Here is a 21,186-nt window from a genome sequence, read left to right on the forward strand (position 1 = left end):
AGCCACATGGCTAATTAATATTCACTGCACTGTGGTCACTCGTGGTCGGACTGTTGTGTTGTCCGGATCATGAACGAATCGTTCATTTGATTATCCGGATCACCACAATGAACGATTCGGTTCACAGTGGATGTCTGTCTGGAAGAAACAGGAACATACAGAATGTACAGTGCAGGGAAACTCCTGTCCTGCTAGACATTTCACCCTCAGTCTGCTCACCTAGTAAAATTATATAAATGATTCGGTTCAAAGATCCGGATCTTTTCAATTATCCGATTCAAATGATCCGAATCCTTAAAAAGATCCAGACTTCCTATCACTAACCTGGAGGGCTGCTTTGAGAGCTGCATAACGCTAATGCATGACGTTAAGGTCGCACGTTATGCAACCTTAACGTCCCCTAAAACGCAACGTCTTGCGTAGCTTCAAATTACAATCTCCAGAATGAACAACCATATGATCAATCGGATTGGTACATACTGACATAACATATATAATATATGATATTATGCTATCAAGACTTTTGCTAGGCAGAATCATCTACATATATTTGCATACTAGTGTCTAGGCTCACTAGCAGCGTAGCAATGTTGCACTGGTAGCTCATGCATATTCAGTGGCACTTCAGTTAGCGATGGAACAATATTGCGTACATCACCAGTGAGTACACATGATCAATGACATGCTAATTTTCCATGGGTCTTAAGCTCAACACACACCATACAATCTTGGTTGTACAGATTTACCAAATCTATCTAGTATAAGGGCCAACAGATTGAAAATACCTTGAATGATTGATTGGATAAGCTCTTATACTACATGAAAGTGGTAAGATTGAACAACCTAGATTGTATGGTGTGTGTTGAGCCTTAGAAATTTGATGCACATAAAAAAAAACCTTATATTGAACCAATCAAATTCAGTAGTGGCTGACTCTGACAGACTCAGTTTCTTTGAATGTTTGCTAAAAAGAGTCATTTCTCCTTTGTTACCCGAGGTTTGAAATAGACTTGCAGTGTCCACCCTCTCCTCCTCCATATCTGTATTAAAGCGACTCTGGCACTTTCTCAATAGGGATGAGTGTACTGTTTTTGCTGGTTATGCTGAATATTTTCTGAGGGTCCCAGTCAGGGCTGGTTCTAGCTAAAATGGGGCCCCAGGGAAAAAGTAATCTGGGACCCCCGACACCAATACCCACCACAACAACACAGAAACTCCCCTCACTCCCCCCGCCTCCGCAGGGGCGACTGGCCAGACCCCCCCCCCCCCCCCGCAGTGTAATAAAGACAGTGGGAGACAGACACACTCACCTCCCGAGTGATGCAGCCAGCACTGCAGCTCCTGTCTGTCTCCCCTGTAGTACTGCTTCTCCGTTCAGGCACTAGAGCCCAAACAGATTAGCCTGTAGTACTGCATCTCCGTTCAGGCACTGGAGACCAAACGGATTAGCAGGACGTGCAAGACAATCACTAGAGGGGAGACAGACGGGAGCTTTACTGCCTGGATCGTTTGGGAGGTGAGTGTGTCTGTCGCCCACTGCCTTTATTACACTTCGGGGGGACAGCGTGTGGGAGGAAGGGGGGGGGAGCGAGCTGGAGGGGATCTCAGCAGCGGCAGCTGCGGGGGAGCGCGCAGGGGTATCTGGCAGCCTAGCAGCCAAATGATTTGAGGCAAAGGAGGACACTTGTGGCCCCTATGGATGCGGAGGCCCCCTTTGCCTCTATGGAAGCGCCGGCTCTGCTCCCAGTGCTGGATTGGTGGGTTGAAAGAGGACGGGGGAACGCGGGAAGTTTCTGGACAATCCAAAGGCTTCCCAGTACTGAGGTAAGTATTCTATTGTGTTTGTTTTTTCCCCTTCAGGTACCCTATAAAGTGATTCTGGCACTTTCCTGCTCTGGTCAATTTAGTTTTATGATTTTACACAATATTTATTTTAATTTCCAGCTTGATTCCAAATAAACCACTCTGCACTTTCCCAGATTAAAAAGATCTTAATGTCTTCTAGTTGATATATACTCTATAGCCCTATATCATTACTATCTGTTTTTCTTATCGGTCCATCTCCATCACATGTCCATCGATGTAAGCATTCTACATTTATTCTTTCAAGAACCGCACAGAATACTCAAAGCGACAGGTGCGTAATCAAGCCAGGGCGCAGACGAGCCGCACATGTGCAGTTGCACACGACTCCCGATGAAGTCGCAGGCTACTGGAGCCCGCCAGTGGGAGAATGGAGGCGACCTAGAGAACATGACCTTGCAGGCTACAGGAGAATGAAGGAAGCCCCATGTAAGTTAAAATTCCATTTGTATCCTCTGTTCAGGGTCCCTTTAAAGGGACTCCGAGCACCTTTCATGGGCATGCCTGTAAGACTCCGAACAGTACTGCAAAGTACCTAAAGATGCATACCTTTCTGTAGCTTGTGCTCTCCTCTTTCATTTGATGCCTGAATCGCCATTCTACACCAGATAGTTGTCGTTCAATTTCAATTTAAAAATCGCGGCTGCCATCTTGGCTATGTTATAACTTCCGGGTCACCCCTGTCTTCTGTGTTAGACAAGTGCATCACTGAATGAAGCAGGAAGAGGAAGTGACACGCATGGCCATTGCAAAAGGCTCCTCCAGAGGGGTCATAGCGCGACTTTGTTGGAAGTCTTCTGGCTTAAAGGCATGCCCATGAGAGGTGCTTGGAGTCCCTTTAAGGGATGTTAATACTTTTACAGATGTAGTTTTACAAACAAAAGTGTTAAAAAAGATTAAATGTTACTTGTGAAACTTCAGGGAACTTTATTTACTTACTGTAATAAATTGGCATGCATCTCATGCTTTCCTTTTCAGTTCTAACAGGAAGATCAGTCATGTTTTGCCTATTGGCCATTCTTCCATGTATTCTTCAATTTGCCAGCAAAAAAAAGAAAAGAAAAAAAAAAAAAAAGAAACAACATCTTTGCAGCTTTCTGGTCACATTGACCTTGTCTTACATTCACTGAATTGCTTTAACAGCTTCATACATAGCTAATTATAAATACTTAATTGTATACTTGAGCTTGCCAGTTCTTTACAAAACCAATCAGCATAAGTATATGAAATGTTCTGGTAGTGGTACATTTGCTGCTTGGGTCAGTGTTTGCAATGTACAGCTCTTGGTGGGGATAATTTATCTACTCTATTTTGTTGAAATTACTTTTCTAAACTGGACGAGGAGCCCTAAACCACACATTGCTCTAATTTCCAAGCAAAGCAATCATTTGAATTTTATTTCTTGTTACTGTACCTGGCCTGTGACGTTGCGCGCGGAAATCTCTCCATGTCCATAGCACAAAACCACTTCCTTTGCTTTATTTCCTTAATGCAAGTCTGTGTGTCTATTCTTATTCTTTATGTCCGAGCAATAGCACAGAAATAAACGTCTTTTGCTCTGTGCACTTTCATAGCTGTTATTAAGGTGGACCTGCAACATCCTTGTGCAGTGGAAATTAAGCAAATAATAGAATAATTCCTTGATTACCGTAACTAATGAGGTTACCTGTAGTGAAAACCTGCATGCCTCTCTATGTAAAAAATGTCAAGTAGTTTAACAAAAGTAGGTGACTGAATAATTGACTATAAAGAAAACCCTCACATTTAACCTCCAAGCCCATGTTCTGGCCTGTTAATATGATGGTTTCATGACTAATTGGTACAGACTAATCAGCAAGCTCTTGGTGAACCAGAACTGATTGGAGTGTGTAAGGGGCTACAATGGTCCTAAAAGCCCCCTTACTAAAATGGTATGGAAAACAAAAGTTTGCTTTCTTAAAACAGAAAGTATTTGCGATAATTCAGGTTGGAGTGAGCTCCGAGATGTCTCCCAGTGCATCACTGCTGAATATATGCAAATCAACCATTGTCCTTAGAAGCTAAACACACCTCCAGATCCACTGGAATGCAAATGATGTGCATGCAATGATGAGATTTGCATATTTCAGCAGTGTTGCACTGGGAGACATCTCCATCCTGAATTATCGCAAATACTTTTGTTTTAAGGAAAGCAAACTTTTGTTTTCCATGACTAATTGGGAAACTCAGGAGTTTATAGTCTACCCGAGGCCATAATGTGCCTGTGTGAGTACGGCTGTGCCTGCACAGAAAGTCAGAGCTCTGGCTTACTGTGCAGGCGTGGCCGTACTCACATAGGCGCAGTATGGCCACTTTTGATTGACAAGGAAAACGGTCCCGATGTTAGGGAGGGTCCCAGGCAGCAGTGCAGGAACGGAGGACAGCCTGGGAGGCCTATGGAGGATCCAGAGTCTTCCCTCTCCTTAGTTAAGTATTTACACTTTTATTTTTTGAGTGCCTTGGGTTCTTCTTAAAGCCCAATCCTTAAAGGGAATCTGAATTGAAAATAAACTTATGATGTAATGATTTGTATGTGTAGTACAGCTGAGAAATAAAACATAAGGAGCAGAGATATGAGGTTAATATTGTTTCCAGTACAGGAAGATTTAAGAAACTCCAGTTGTTATCTATGCAAAAGAGCCATTGTCTGTCACTGTATTATCTTTTTCTCTGCAGAGGGCAGTTCAACAGCCTGCTCTGTAAAATCATTTAGAATGCTGAGTAGTGTGTAAACTACAAATATTAGAGAATGATGCAATGTTATAAAAAAAAACTATATAACTGAAAATAAAAATATGAGAATATTTTCTTTGCTACTAATGTTTTAGTAATTATCCATACTACACAACCAATTCATTATATCATATATTTTTTTTCGCTTCAGTGTCTCTTTAAAGCCTAGTTCATTTTTCAGTTAACCTCATCAGCCCCCTTACTAAACATACATATTGAACCTTGGTCATACTTACCATTAGCTCGCCATTGGGGGTCATGAGACCATCTCTTTTGAGCCAGCCTATGTACATGTAAATGTTAGGATCCTGCTGTTTGAAGGCCACTGACATCCCCTTGGTCTTGCTTTCCTCCCACAGAGGACAATAGGGGTGCTAAATAGTAGGAAGTGTCTACACCCACAAACAATTGTGTCAAATCCTATGATGTGTTTCTAGAAAGAGAAAAGTGGTTCTTGTAGCCATACATCCCACCCAAAGAGAACAGTTGGAGCATGGGTGATTGGCCACATGTGCCACGTTCGCTTCCAAGCTAAAATACAGTGACCAGCCTACTGGAGATCCCATAACCTAGGTTCCTGAATTCTGGGTCAGGCTGCAGGGATTTAATGACCATTTATATCTTGGAGGAGGATTTTTTTTAGGTGAGTGGGGGGTCAATGAGAAATTCCAGGCAAAGAATGCCTGGCCATCTGCTTTAATCCATGTTACTTTAATCTACATTGCCTTCTATTTTAGCAGGATTTAACTCAGGAACTGCAGTTCCTTTTTGACAAGCGATTCCCATCAATGGAAACCTCAGATTATATAGTGTCAATGTCTGTGGAAGGATTTCTTAAATGTATTCAGAACTGTCATTCATTTCTTTGATATAGTGCCAACTTACTGGTAGCTACCAAGCACCTCCACTTCAATCTCAAGTTTATTAAAATATAACTGTAATGACATTCACCATTTAGCCACAACATTAAAACTACAGACAGGTAAAAATTAATAACATTCATTATCTAGTTACATGGCACCTGTCAGTTAATGTAATATATTAGCCAACTACTGCAAAGCCAGTTCTTGAAAGATGTTTTGAATGCAGTAAACATTGTCAAGTGTAAGGATCTAAGCGACGGCCACAATGTCATGGCTAGACAACAGGGTCAGAGAATGTCCAAGCAAGCAAGGTTTGTGGGATGTTCTTCATATGTAGTTGTTAATCCTGTATACTAACTGAAGGTTGTGGTTGTAAGTATGCATGGACCCAAACCTCTGTGTTCATGGCGGACTGGGGGCAAGGGACAGGAAGGGGGGTTGGGGGAGGGATAGTAATGAATGCCACCGGGACTTTTGCCAGGAGCAGGGTCACCCTGCACCCATATTTCCTGGCACCGTTTTTACATATATGCCTGTAGTACACTATATAGCACAAATTGCAGAAATTCAGATTTCCTGTGCATTGATGCATCTACACTTGCAGGTGAACATCAGAACTAGATCCAGGTAAAGTAGAAGAAGGTGTCCTGGCTGGTGTGGTAAACCATGTTTTCTTTGGCCTCCAGATTCCTCATATTTCAATGCAATCAAGCATGTGTTGGGTTTGCTGAACACACAAGGATGGTACAGGACACCTCTAGAGGTCTTGTGGAGTTCATGCCTTGAAAGGTTGAAGCAAAGTAGAACTCACACAATATCAGGTAGATGGTTTTAATGTGTATAATTTCATGTTACTGTTATCAGCAGTTTTACATCTCTTTCCTTTAAAAGACCACTATCGCAAAAAATGGGCAGTTAAAATCTGACAGAACTGACAGGTTTTTGGCCAATCCATCTCCTCAAGGGGGTTCTAAGGGTTTTCTTTGTTTTCAACAGCATTCCCTGAACAGCAGTTTAACTGCCAAAATAGTAAGATACCAGCCGGCCTCCCTACTCACTTGCACACTATTTTGTCAGTTAGACTTTGCAACTGCTGTTCAGGAAATGCTGTTGAAAATAAAGAAAACCCTGAGAATCGCCCATGAGGAGATGGATTGGCCCAAAGCCTGTTGGTTCTGTCAGATTTTGACTGCCTACTTTTTTCGCGATAGTGGCCCTTTAACAGACACCATGCATGGCTTTCCACTTATCTTGTCTTCCGTCTTTTAGCTTTGGCGACATGCTTCTCCCATTATACCTTTTTCTACCTCTTTTTATCGGCTTAGCAGTAATGTCAGCAAGGTGTCTATAGGGGGAAAGAAACAGAATTACAGATAATAACTAGGGATGGCAATTCCTAGCCCTAGGTGATCAGCTGATAGATTTGTAAGGCTCTGATTTGCTGGTCATGATCACGTGTTAAACCAGGAAGTCATCACACCAAATCCGAACTTTACAAAACTATCAGCTGATCACATGCTTCTCATTGAGTAATCCTAAGCAGGAATTCTCCTAGGCATTGCCATTCCTATTTATTATTAAGAAATGTTACATCACTTATAACGGTGTGTGTGTGTGTGTGTGTGTGTGTGTATGTATGTGTGTAGGTGTGTGTGTATGTATGTGTGTAGGTGTGTATGTATGTGTGTAGGTGTGTGTGTGTTTGTGTGTGTGTGTGTGTGTGTATGTATGTATGTGTGTAGGTGTGTAGGTGTGGGTGTGTGTGTAGGTGTAGGTGTGTGTGTGTGTGTGTGTATGTATGTATGTGTGTAGGTGTGTGTGTGTGTGTTTGTGTGTGTGTGTGTGTGTGTATGTATGTATGTGTGTAGGTGTGTGTGTGTGTGTTTGTGTGTGTGTAGGTGTGGGTGTGTGTGTAGGTGTAGGTGTAGGTGTAGGTGTGTGTGTGTGTGTGTGTGTGTGTGTGTGTGTGTGTGTGTGTAGGACTCACCAGACCAGGGTTACATCGTTGGCGTTGGTAAGCTTATCTGCTAATCACAACTAAAAATCCTTGTTTTTGTAGCAGAAGTGTGACAATCCCTGTTTTCACACAGGGATTTTTTAAATTTAGTCAATGGAATCAATCTGTTTTTTGGATTGATTCCATTGATCGGATTGGGTACTTATTGCCTTATTATTGCCTATCATTTCAGACTCATCACAGTTACTAAAAACTGGAACACACTTTACATTATGATTGGCCAATCACTGATCGATTTTACAGCCTCCACGTAATATGAGTCATAACATTCAAATATCTGTTGGCTCTCACACTACATGAAGGTAGTAAAATTGGTCAGTGATTGGCCAATCAATATTGAAGGTGTGTACCGGGCTCTAGTCGGAGCTGTTGATGATTTCCATTTGGGTTTTTACTTTCTGCACATTGCCTTTCCCTGTATTCAGTAAGCCCCAGTATTCCCACCAGGAAGACCAGCAGTAAGTGGCATCCAGCTATGCCCAGCTATCATGTCTGCACTTGTGCCCAGATAAGCAGCCCCCGTATGACATGGGAATAAAGGAAGGACAAGAACGCTGCTGCAGCACAATCAACAATAACAATCTCCTTGGCTTGCATATTAGGCATTGCACATAATTGTGCACTATAAATCCCACCATGCCATTTATGCTACAAAAATATCCTATTTTTCAAATAATGTGATTTCTAACACACACAAAAAAATTATACTATAGAGTGCACGGCAGAATGTTGTTGTGACATTGTCAGCTTTGTAGCTGCTTCATTTTTCTTAGGGACAAAGTGCAACTCCTCTGGGATCCTTGCATTAAAGAATGAGACATACAGCACTCCAGTACACAATTTCATTTTAGGCTATATATTGCTTTCCTCTTCTCTGGAGCAGAACCCCCATTCACCACTCTGGAGTCCATGGAGACTGCTGTATGCTTTAGAATGATGAGCCTTTTAAACATTTGCATAAACATTGCACATGTCTTGCTGTGAAGGAATCCTTTTGCTGCTCTGCCTTGCATAAATCTCAATCGCTCCCTGCATTAAATGCACGCTGCTCCCTCCCCCCATGCCTGACAGACAGCAGCTGGGGTTAGGATGCCTGCGGCTGCAGCAATCCTGTTTCCTCCCATCAGCATCACAGAAGCTGCCACTTTAACCAGCTGTTGCGTTTCCTCCAATCCATCCAACCAGCTGGGATCCAGCCCGTGTTTTTGCAGCGTGTGCCTGCATGTCCCTTTCTCCCTCGCTCGCTCACTGGCTCATTCTCCTTTGGCTGCTCTGCATTGCTGATAGTAGGAGAGTGGAGAGACTGTGCGTGCTCCTGCGCTGACACCTGGATGTGTGCTGCTATGTGTTGATGTACGGGGAAGCTGCTCCGGGCTTCACTCTTTTGAAAGTCAGGTGCTGCTGAGGGGCTGACTGAGCTGCTGTGAGTTGGACAGATGGATCATTCAGCAAGAGAAGGCTTCTACTCCTGCCTCGTACTGCGGAATGGAGGAATACCCTAAAACCACTCAGCTTGAGACTTCACTCTCTTCTAGTCAGTGACACCTCAACTTGTGACCCGCAATGGGCTCATGGCTGGGGGACTTCAGTGGGGACAGCAGAATGGGAGCAGCTTGTTTCCTTCTGGTCAGTGGCTTCCTCAGCTTGCAGCTTCCGCCTTCTGGTGAGTTTGACCTCTCTAACTTCTTTTCCACCTGCACAGGGAAGTTGGCTGCTGTGTCAGTCCCTTCTGACCTAGTGGTCCTCCTGTATCTTCTTCCTGTATGCCTGCTGATCTATCTGTGCGTGTGTGTGCACTGACTGCACTGTTCTTCTATGGTGCTTTCACCTCTCACCTCATCTCTCCCATGAGATGGGCATCAGATCCATGCTGCCTGCATATTGCTCTCACACTCAGGACATGTCAGAGAAAACATGGAAGAGCACGCCAGTCTGTTCTATGCAAACTAGGGCTTGCTCAGAAACGGCCAGGGTGAAAGTTGGGGCTGGTTCACACCAAGAGCGCTTCTTAACAAGCTTTTCTGATCGCTAGCGATTTCCAGTGTTTTGAAAAGCACTTGGACAATGAAATCCTGTGGGCTATTACACAGCAGACAGAAACGTTTTTATGAACATCGCAAATGCACTGCGTGTCACATGTATGGAGAGATGGCGATTCCATAACAAGTATGGAAAAGCAAAAGCGCTTTGAAAATCGCTTGCGAAAAATTGTCCTAAAATCACTAATCGCTAGTGCATTTTTTTTTTTGCTTTACAGAAAGTAATGAGTTAATGTCCTGCAGGGCTCTGCCACCCTATGCAATCCATGGAAGAGTAAGCCATCAGAAAGGTTGGGGATATCGGTGTGTTTAGCATGCCCGTTGCACTAAGCATCCAACTTCATTCAACCTTTGCACTGCCAAAAAATATTCACTGAATGCATGAAGAGGTCTATTCTGGGCGTCAGTGTAGATGGGAGTCTGTCTTTATACATGTCTAGAGAACTATATCTAGCACTGATACAAGGAGTCCCTTTACAGAAGCCAGCTATTCTTTGTGCTGGTATCCTATGCACAAGGCCATTTCCTGCTCTCGTGATACTCTAGGAAAGACACCCACTTGAAACACAACCCATTGTATTGCAATAATCAATCTCATCTATTGTAAGGCGGAAAGTACGGGTACTTTCGAAGTTTTCTAACACTGTGCGCTGTCGCAATCAACCATAAACAAATGTAGTGAATATATTATTACATTAGTGGTACCTGCCACATTTATTATGATGCTCTTCATGTCACAGATATGCTATTCAGTTTACAGGTACCAGTTTGGATATTAACAAATTACTGAGTTTTCTAGTTGCTTAAGACACCTTTAGATATTTTGTTATGTATGTACACAGTTAAATCCCATCCCTTACTTTCATGTAACTTGTAGATGCATATAGTAATTACATAAAGAACACTAAGTTGGGGTGTTTCTCTGGTGCCCCCTCAGCAGGCAGTGCCCTGGGCAACTGCCTAGGCGGCCTTTGCCTAAAAACAGCCCTGGCGGTGTGTGGATATATAGAAAATATGGATACTGCTTATTTGGGATTAGACACAGAGTCATTATGTGTGAACAGCTTTAACACATTATGGTGCAGTTCTGTCAGCAGAAGTACAATTTCCCATGGACATGCAAATAACCTGACTAAGTAAAAAAACAACACATTTCCCCATTCACATTTCCCAGCAGTGTGAAGTTCGGCAATCATTCTGTACATTTTTCCCTATAGATCCCATGCAGTGTATTTCCAGCTGGCCTATACACTATACAGAGGGAAATGGCAAGATCCTAAGATGTGCTGTTTCCAATGTCAGTATTCCGTGCAGCAGAGACGGCTTCTCTAGATGAGGTCAGGAAGCCAAGGATTCACTTTGCGTTATTATTTACTGGCTCCTGCCTTTGCAGAAAACACTGTTAATAACTCACTGCAAACAGGGCCTAGGACTGCACTCTTGGCTGATTTAGTGCAATTCACAGTGACCGTTTTACAATATAGGTGGCTGGAGAGGATGATTTTCTGTGGTCCTGGGGCTATTGGGAGATCTTAATCTAAATGTTGTTGTGCTCAGCTACAGAAACTCTGTGACCTGAAGGCATAGAGCCCCTTTAGAGAACACTTGTGTATACACACACACATACACACACACACGCTATATATAATATGCACATACACTTTTCTTGCCTCTGCCTTTGACACATTGGATTGATAGCGCTGATGAAAGCTTTACCTTTATGGGCATGGTTTTCAGTGATCCTGACTATAGCTCTGCAACGATCACATGCTTGTTGTAAAGCACAACCTACTTCTGTTTGGAAGCAGTATAGGATGGGATGACGCACACTATAGCTACATAAGCACTATTATGTTCTGTAAAGATATACATTTACTCTTAGTTTCATAATACTGTATGTGTCAAAAGGGCTATGTGTGTCTACCTTTGATGAGATGAAAAGGAGGTGTGTGTGTGCGTGTGTGTGCATGTGCGTGTGTGTGTGTGTGTGTGTATAGTGTGTTTGTATAAATATATAGCATGTGTTAGTATGTGTATATATTGTGTGTGTATGTGCAATGTGTGTATACTGTTTGTGTCATTGTGTGTGTGTGTGTGTGTGTGTATAGTGTGTTTGTATAAATATATAGTATGTGTATATATTGTGTGTGTATGTGCAATGTGTGTATACTGTTTGTGTGTGTGTGTGTGTGTATAGTGTGTTTGTATAAATATATAGCATGTGTTAGTATGTGTATATATTGTGTGTGTGTGTGTGTGTGTACAGTGTGTGTTTATATGTATCATGTATGTTTTAATGTGTGTCTGCGTTTATGTTTAATGTGTGCATGTGTATACTGTGCTTGTATAATGCATGTCTATGCTGTGTGTATATGCATTGCATGTGTATAGCACATGTGTTTCTGTACACACAATGTGTTTGTGTATATATAGTGTATGTGTGTATGTGTTTCACAATTCTGCCTCCCATTAATTAACCCCAGCTTCATGTGCCTCAGCAGGGGTAGACAAATGTATATCTGTCTGAAGAAATAAGAACCTGAGTGCTGCTTTGTGTATATCAATGCGAACCAATGAGGTTTTGCTGCAGACACGTATCTTTGTCTGTTCATGTCCAGTCTCTTTCTTTTTAAACCTGAGATAATGTACCGGGAATGCTTGTGTACAGCATTCTAGACTATTCTGGCTTCCTGTTTTATTGTACTATTGTATGCGAGGAGAGGAGTGTGTTTAGCTTGTGCTAGTGTGTGTGTGCGTATGCTAAAGTTCTTTGTAGCAGGTGTACGATGACATGGGGACAGTGTGTGACTGTGCTGGAAGGACGTGATGTGTCTCGCTCCCTGCAAGTGCTCTTGTGTTCAGTGAAGCAGTCATGTGTATTGTGTAGTCACATAAAGATGCTGATGTGAGCGTGTAAATATAAATGGAATAGCAGGCAGTAAAAAAAAAAGGGACGTAAGTGCCATCATTTGTATACTTGCTGAATGTGAAAGGCACAAGTTGTAAAAGTCCATTCCTACATGCAGATCTATTTATATTTATTAATATTTCATAAGCTTGTGTGGATAGATCAGTAGCTTTATAGACCTGCGATAGCAGAGTGGCATGTACTGTAGAACGGCAGACAGATGATAGGAATTTATAGCACTTTCTGCTTTTCATGCTGGTCAAGCTGTGGCGGTAGTAAAAGGCAGCACCTGGTCTTTATGGAGGGTAGAGAATATTCAACATCTTGCATTGCTGTTCTAAGCCAGGTGTGCCAGATGTTGTGCTGCCATAATAGTGTCAGCTGTCCCTGGTCAGAACAGCCGGGCAGTCATCCAACCTTTCACATTTTCCCTGTAAGCGCACCTGTAAAGGTACGAGGAGGCCACATTATTTCCATTTGCAGTGTGAAGCCAGGACATGACAGAAGGATTCTGGGGAATACGGTCTGATATGCAGCAGAGAATACATTCCAGATCAGATATGTGGTTTATGTTATGAAATCCTTCATTGACAACAGATGTGTAGGTCACCTTCTGCCAGTGCTGCCCTACAGTTATGTCACAAGTCTTGTCTAAGCTCATCGAGTCACACGTCTTTGATATAAGTCCGGGTAACTTGGTGACCTGAAAACGGCATATGCAATTATATTTTAAATAAGAAAACCCTCAGTACATGACCAGTACGTTAATGTGTTTTATTATCATAGGTGTATAATTGAGAAGACAAATGGCATCTTAACCGCCACCATTACTGGTAACTACCGTCAGTTCACCTTATTATGTATGAAGCCCAGGATTTGACTGAAAACCATGCGACTCCCCATGCAGTCAATCTCTAGTGGTGTGTTACTATAAATGGCCAGTGTTTTGGACTTGAATAGACCCTAGATTGTACTTTGTTTGAGAAACCTGAACAGTTTTATTCAATAACCACGTATCCGTTTTCTGGGCGGACATCAGCTGGGGTGTAAACTGGGCATAAAGATAAATATACATAAAGGAGTCTGCCTAGCATCAGCAAATCATCTAAAGGGGTCCATACACTGGTCGATTTCAGCCATCGATTGATCAATTCTATGGAATTGCATTGGATCTAATGGTCCAATAATGCATTTAGATCGATTTCCAATAGATTTAATTCTGCAATCTATTGGAAATCTGTTCCTAGTGTGTGGCACTCATCAGATAGGTTCCTGTCCGATTCTACTTGACAGACATCTGACAGAAATCTATCTGATGGTCAAATCTGCTGCAAATCTACAAGTGTATGGCCACCTTAAAGGTGCATACTAATAATGATAAAATTTTGCCAAATCTACAGTATGTAGTACAAGGGTTGAGTGAATAGACTTTGGATGGATATGTTAGGTCAGGGATGTCAAACTCCAGTCATCAAGGGCCGAGATCCTCACACATTTTTGGCACAGCTCAAACAAACTGATGGGACTGAATCAGGAAGGGTGTGGTTCATCAAGTAGAATACATTTCTCAGTCCACCCAAATCGCTGCCATGGATGTGGTCCTCAAGGACTGGAGTTCAACACCTGTGCTCTAGGTAGTCCCTCTTATTACATAAATGTGATAAAAGATTGTACAGTCAAGCTTGTATCATTAGTGGGGACCATAAAGTGGGCCTGAACTCAGAACTTCCTTTCTGCTCTAAAAGATAAGCAGCAGCATGATAACCTTTAAAGAAAACATTTATTTTTTTTACAGCTGATACAAATCCTGCAATAAATATGAGCTGATACAGCTGAGAGATCAAATCACACTTGTGATTAGTCACAGATGAGGGGGGAATTAGACAGGCAAATCTCTTTAAATACATACAGGGTGCATTTCTCTATGTTTTCCTTCTGTCCTGTGCAAGAGTTCAGGTCCATTGTAAGGTAGCTTTGGAGTATAGCAGCTTAAGGACTTTACCTTGGAGTTTGCTTCATGAACCCAACATGAACGCTTTTGTCAAAATCCCTACCCGAAGAACCTATGTCACACGCAATATGCTACCCACACAAAAGCCTTGTAACTGTTATAATTTTATACTGTTACCACCATTTCACCTATTCAGTCATTGTAATCTCTAGATAAAGCACTGCGCTTCACTTTGTATAATTAGTACCTGTGTTACATGAAAGGTAATTACATGATTCAAAGAAACCTGTCAGTAGATAATACAAAACTTTGTTGCATCCCATACTGTTTATTAAACGCAGGTTGCACTCTAAAAATAGATAGCATAGTGCAGATATGGACTGTTATACAGTATAATGTAGGAAATCAGACAATAATTATCTCGGACTGGAAAGTGCACTTACACCGTGGCTCTATGTACCACAGAACAGAGAGAAGAACATAAATACAAAAACCCAGATTGTTGAGGTGCCAGTTTGTGTATTAGGGCTGGTTCACTTGGGTGTTTTGCTGGCATTAAACGCAGCATTTTAAAAGTAACATCTTTAAGAATCTATAGCCATCCCATGCAAGTGAATGGGAGCGTTTAGTAGGAGCTTTTACAGGCTTTTATGAAAGCCTGTCAGTAGATCCCGCCGCCTTGTCTCGTGTCATAAGCAACATGCAGCTTCTAGAAGTGGTTTGCTGTTGCGTTTGAAAGCCAGAACAAGCCAATGAAAGCCAACAAAATCCCAAATCCTAGCTCTTTCCCTACACCCACTTCATGCAAAAGCCCAGAAAACGCTGCGCTCTTCTGAAAGCCATTAAAAGCCTTCAAAAGACATTAAAAGCCTAGCTGTTAAATACTGGCTTTCAAAAACTTGCCATGGATAAGTACATGGAAACTGTTATATATAAAGCTCTATGTATGACTGTATTCAGCTTAAAGTATTTGTGTACATACATTAAATGTAGATAATGTGTCCTAAAATAAGTCCCTGATAAATAATGCAGTATTGAACTCACACTGGCATCAGTGCAAGCAAGTACTGGTTAAAAGCTTGGTTGTTTACTGGCATCCTGGAAGTACTATAATGATATAAAGTTAATCTAATACATTCTAGCCAAATGCATTCAGAAGGCAGGCTGAGGCTAGGTAAACACCATACCAAAGCCACAAAAAAAAATGAATCTAAATGCTGGCATTTCACAATGAGTATTCGGTTATGGTGGCAAATGTCTGACAAGCCACCCCTGTGAATGAGCCCTTTCTATGTACATGGAGGTTCAGCTTGGCTGAGTTTGTATATTCCTTATGCGAAGAAGAGACAGAGAGAACACCTTTCTGATGCCAGCTTATTTTTATGTATAAACAGCAGCAATCAGCCGATAAAATCCATCCTAGCTAATTATTTTTCTTCCAACGCAAACACCACACAGAGCGTTCAGGAGATAAGAAAAGGCATAGAATTATTTCTCAGTTTAACTGTGAATGTTTGGATTGAGCAACAATAATCTGATGTCTGTATTGCATACCTTGATTGAATTTCTCCTAGTGGTCTTTCAGCAAGGATTAGCATACAGCAGGCCACCATTGAGATGACATACACGTCTGTATCTGAAATGTGGGCATAACATTACATGCCTCTTGGGGGCTTATCCCTGTATCTCAACCTTGTGTGACCTCTCCATATCTCAATACCTATCTGCCTTGCATATTTACAGTGGAACTGCAACCAAACCTTTCTCATAGTTCTTGATAAAAATGCATTTGTTTTTATAATAGGATGAGAAAGAGTTAGAGCTTCTTTCAGGAATGTATTGCTGTCTGTGTCTCTTCCAGGATTAAGATTGTTTTGAAGGAAGGGTTCTATGGTAACGCAAATAGCAGTATCAAATTGATGCTTTCTGATCCCTACCACCTCCAAATTAATGTTGAAAAGAATGTTTGTCATTAATATCACTGGGAAATGTAAACATCTTTCAGGATAGGTGAAGCAATCACAAAGCCTGAATGTCCAGAATAACCAATCAGATTAATTTGGTGGATAAAACACGTGTCCTCCTAATTTCTTGCTCTAGACTGCTGCTTCACTTTTTATTCAATTTTTTTCTGTGAGTTTGTCTCGGTAAAACATCCCGCTATGATCCTATGTCTATTGGTCTGCTCCATGTTCCAATTTCAGTAGCTCCCAGGTAAAGCAGAGGAAAACTCTCCAATTGGCTTTACTCACTGAAATCATCTTGGTCCGCCACACCCATCACCTATTGACCTGCATTGGCCTCCATTGAAAATAATCTTCAGCAGTATACCATAAGTTGTAATTGAATGTTTACCTCTACCAGTTAGGCTCCATTGCCAAACTCAAATTCAAAGCAAATCCGGGCCAAACATTTTATTGTATCGTGTGTCGCCACCACACACAATACAATAACGTTTCATTTTCGCAAATGATTCATTTTAATGGAAAATCAAATGTTTGGTTTTTATTTCAGATCAGGAAATTTGATCAAATGTCCAGTTTTGTTGATAATTGGTCTAGGGTGCATTATAAATTCCTTCATTTAAAGATGCAAGCTATTTTTGGACATTTGTGATCATTTTTTTCATCATTTGGGAAAAATTAAACATGTGTGACACATTGGTAAGGTTTTTACAAGAATTACAACTGGAAAAATTGATTATATTTTTTAATTGGAAAAAATGTGTATCCTGTGCGGCCACCTACCTGGCAGTCAAGTTCGCCATGTGGCTGTCCAAGGCAACTATGAAGAAGAACGGGGACTAGCGGGAAGGAAAAGATCACATGGGAAATGTGTGAAATTCCCTCTGCTCAGCCTCTAATTGCAACCGTTGCCCAGTTTTGCCAAACCGATTCCAAGAATTCTCATGATCCAACCAGACATTTGTTGAAAAATTTGCAAACCTGCCAGCGATGATTTTGCTCATCCCTACTACTGATTCACCATGACTCTATGCTCCTGACTAGTGTTGGGCGAACAGTGTTCGCCACTGTTCGGGTTCTGCAGAACATCACCCTGTTCGGGTGATGTTCGAGTTCGGCCGAACACCTCATGGTGTTCGGCCTTTTAAGTTCGGGTTCGCCCCGAACTTCTGTATGCCCCCGAACAGGGCCGAACAGGGCCCCTGTTCGGGCGAACAGGGCCCTGTTCGGCCGAACAGGCCGCAATACGGCCCCCCTATGGGGTCGCAGGCATAAGGGGGGAGCATGCCCCGATCGCGGGGGGGGTCGGAAATTCCCCCCACCCCCTCCGCTAGCGCTCCCCCCTCTGCCCGCTTCTCCATTCAAAAGTTTCAAGAAGTACCTGTATAGCGGATGGCCTGGCAGTGGGCGGCACTGTGGAGTGAGGAGGAGGAGGAGTCCGGAGAGTGACGAGTTGAGGGAGGCCGGGCAGCAGGCGTGAGGTCAGAGAAAGGGCGGAAGTTCCGCCCTTTCTCTGACCTCACGCCCGCTGCCCGGCCTCCCTCAACTCGTCACTCTCCGGACTCCTCCTCCTCCTCACTCCACAGTGCCGCCCACTGCCAGGCCATCCGCTATACAGGTACTTCTTGAAACTTTTGAATGGGGAAGCGGGCAGAGGGGGGAGCGCTAGCGGAGGGGGTGGGGGGAATTTCCGACCCCCCCCGCGATCGGGGCATGCTCCCCCCTTATGCCTGCGACCCCATAGGGCCCCCAAAATAGGGATGTTCGGGAAGTTCGGGGTTCGGCCCGAACATGCCGAACATCTCGGCCATGTTCGGCGAACTTTCCCGAACCCGAACATCCAGGTGTTCGCCCATCACTACTCCTGACTTGGGTTACATGAAGGGTGTCTTAGTGCTATTTCCCAGTCCCTCAAAGGCTCCTGTAGATGTGCAAGTTTACTGAAGGGTGGGCAAAGGGCTGGGCAGATAAGGGTGGTCAAGAAGATGCTGCATGATTCTTCCAGTTAGTGGCCACAGTAATCCAGTGTACATATATGTTGACTATGGCATTGAATTATGATTTAGCTGCTTCATAACTTGACAGCCAAATTGCAAATGCCTAAAAAAAAATATGTATGCAGTGTTCCAGGCATTAAAAACAAATCTATGTAAACAAGGCCTTAAACAGTAGGAGGCTGCTGAAAGCACCAGAGCCTGGTGGATTAGCAGAAATATAAGCCTCACTGTGAATCAGAAGATCACAGAAAATCTGCTGTTCTCTATGTGCCAGTGCATATACTTCTTTATCTCAATTCATATTTCAGCTACAGTGGAGGAGACATGCTTTTAATTTAAAGAACGAATACTAGCTATATGCTTAAAGGCATTCTTAAAGTCAAAGAAAAGTCTTGAGCTCGAAACAGCTGAAAAGATTAAAAAAAAAAAGTTAGATTTGCATAAATGTTGAAATATTAAGAAAATTATTTTTCTTAAAATTTCTTTGTAAAAAGTGTTTTTGAACTTGTGCAGGTTATACTTTTTGGTCGACCACCCTGACACTGATTTTATGCTCTATTTTTGTTTACTCCTGGTTTAGTTTTGAGAAAAGGCGACCATGATCGAAGCAAAACGATTCAGTGTTAACCCATCCAGCTAACACTTGGTTATACCCTGACTTGAAATCAAATGGGGGAATAACCATCATTTTAATACCTTGATTTTGATCAAATGTGAACCTAAATGTATTTGGAACGCAATGAAACTGCTGCCACCAATAGATGTGTACGAGATCAAATTTAGATCAATAATTTGGTTCAAAGTCATCGACTGAGGTTCTAGATTTAACTGATTTTAGTTTGTGATGTGTTTAGTAAATAGAACATATAATAAATGAAAAATAAAAGTGTAGTGCATGGCCTGCAAAACACTGGGTGTGAACTCTTCTCTGGATATCCTCATTAGATGAATGGAATTTGAGCTGCTTTGATGAATCTATCACAGCTCAGCACCCCCCACCTGTGGCCAACCAAACAGTAGGATTTTAGCACTATCTACTCATCATATTCTGTAACAAAGTCTAAAGTTCAATTTTAAGTAAAATGCACTGTTAGTCATGGCTATTGTGCAGGTGTGGCCACAGGCATGCACCTGCTCGATCACACTCATGTTTCAGAGAGCAATCTGCAATTGCGTAGTTCATAAAGGCTTTAAGAGGAACTCCAGTGAAAATAATGTAATAAAAAAGTGCTTCATTCTTACAATAATTATGTATAAATGATTTAGTCAGTGTTTGCCCATTGTAAAATCTTATAAATCCCTGATTTACCTTCTGACATTTATTACATGGTGGCATTTTACTGTTGGCAGGTGATGTAGCTGCTGCATGTTTTTTTGGCAGTTGTAAACAGCTGTAAACAGCTATTTCCCACAATGCAGCAAGGTTCACAGACAGGAAAGTGCCAAGAGTACGTACTCAGAATTTCTTTGTGGGAGGGATTTCACCACAATATCAGCCATACAGCACCTCCTGATGGTCTGTTTGTGAAAAGGAATAGATTTCTCATGTAAAAGGGGGTATCAGCTACTGATTGGAATAAAGTTCAATTCTTGGTCGGAGTTTCTCTTTAAACTACACATGTGCAGAACGCTCCTGGCTCGAGGAGGTGCATGGCCATGGCGGTGCATGCTCAGTTGGCCATCTTTCGGAAGGGATAGCAGTACACTGGAGGGGATCAGACAAGCGAGGGACCTGATAGACAGTGGCAGGCCGGAAGAAGCCCCAGGAAAGTGGATTTCAACTTATCTCCCTCGCTTCAGGTTTTCTTTAACCCCTTCTCAACCGCCTAACACCGATCTGCGTCGAGAGGGTGGCAGCCCCAAGGCCGCCTAACGCCGAAAGGCGTCAAGTCCTGGGGCAGGGTTTTTCAGGAGATTGCACATGCCGGTGCATCATCAGACTCCCAGCGGTGATCGCAGTTAGGAGATTGTTAGACGCCATCTATTTACATTGGACAGTGCTGCGAGTTACGGCAGCACTGTACTGGGGAAAGCCGTGTCACTCGGCTGTCCCCTACAAAGGCTCGAGCGATCGGCTCTCATAGGCTAATGCCTATGAGAGCCGATCGCTGCCATTGGCTGGCGGGGGGAGGGAGGGAAAAAAAATAAAAAAAAAAAATACACAAATTTATTTAAAAAAAACCCCACACAAATAAAAAAAACAAAAAAACACTGCAGCAACGATCAGAGCCCACCAACAGAAAGCTCTGTTGGTGAGCAGAAAAGGGAGGGAGGATTCATATGTGTGCTAAGTTGTATGGCTCTGGAGCTAGCTCTTAAAGCTGCAGAGCCCTAAATTGTGAAAAAATAGCCTGGTCACTGGGGGCAATTTTTTGTGTGCAACCAGCGGTGTAGCAATAGGAGATACAGAGGTTGCAACCGCACCAGGGCTTCTGGACCAGAAGAGGGCACTAGGGGCCTCTTCCATCCATCTTATTAGCTTTTCAGTGGTGCCATGGTGGTAATGAACACCTCTATATGTGCATTGCATAGTGGTAATCCTTAAAAAACTGTTTCCTAACTAGATCTCTCCGACACCGCAGCTGTCCTTTGTAGGTTTTGGGGCTCCATATCAGTACTAGAGTGCTCAGGGCCCCCATGATAAACTCGCACTTGGGTGCCATGCTCCTTAGTTACACCGCTGCCTGCAACATCTAGTTTACTTACTTTCAGCAACCTCATCTTGTTTGGACATGACCCATGTGAGGTTTGCAACTTCTATGAACTAACAGCAGGAGATTAAAAAACAAACAAACGGTATTTTAGCTTGCACACCTGCAGACTGTCATCAGCA

The 21,186-nt window shown here is 42.6% G+C and overlaps 1 protein-coding gene across 3 annotated transcripts in view; it reads left to right on the forward strand.

Moving 5' to 3' along the window:
* Window positions 1-8,771: 8,771 nt before the first annotated feature.
* Window positions 8,772-21,186, forward strand: part of UNC5A (unc-5 netrin receptor A) — a 576,194-nt gene continuing 563,779 nt past the window's right edge. For all 3 annotated transcript variants that reach the window (XM_068277048.1, XM_068277050.1, XM_068277052.1), the window contains exon 1: window positions 8,772-9,157. In XM_068277048.1, coding sequence (XP_068133149.1) covers window positions 9,058-9,157 — 100 coding nt within the window. In that variant the 5' untranslated portion in view covers window positions 8,772-9,057. The remainder of the gene's footprint in view (window positions 9,158-21,186) is intronic.

Source organism: Hyperolius riggenbachi, chromosome 3, assembly GCF_040937935.1.
Source record: "Hyperolius riggenbachi isolate aHypRig1 chromosome 3, aHypRig1.pri, whole genome shotgun sequence".
Taxonomy (NCBI): Eukaryota; Metazoa; Chordata; class Amphibia; order Anura; family Hyperoliidae; genus Hyperolius; species Hyperolius riggenbachi.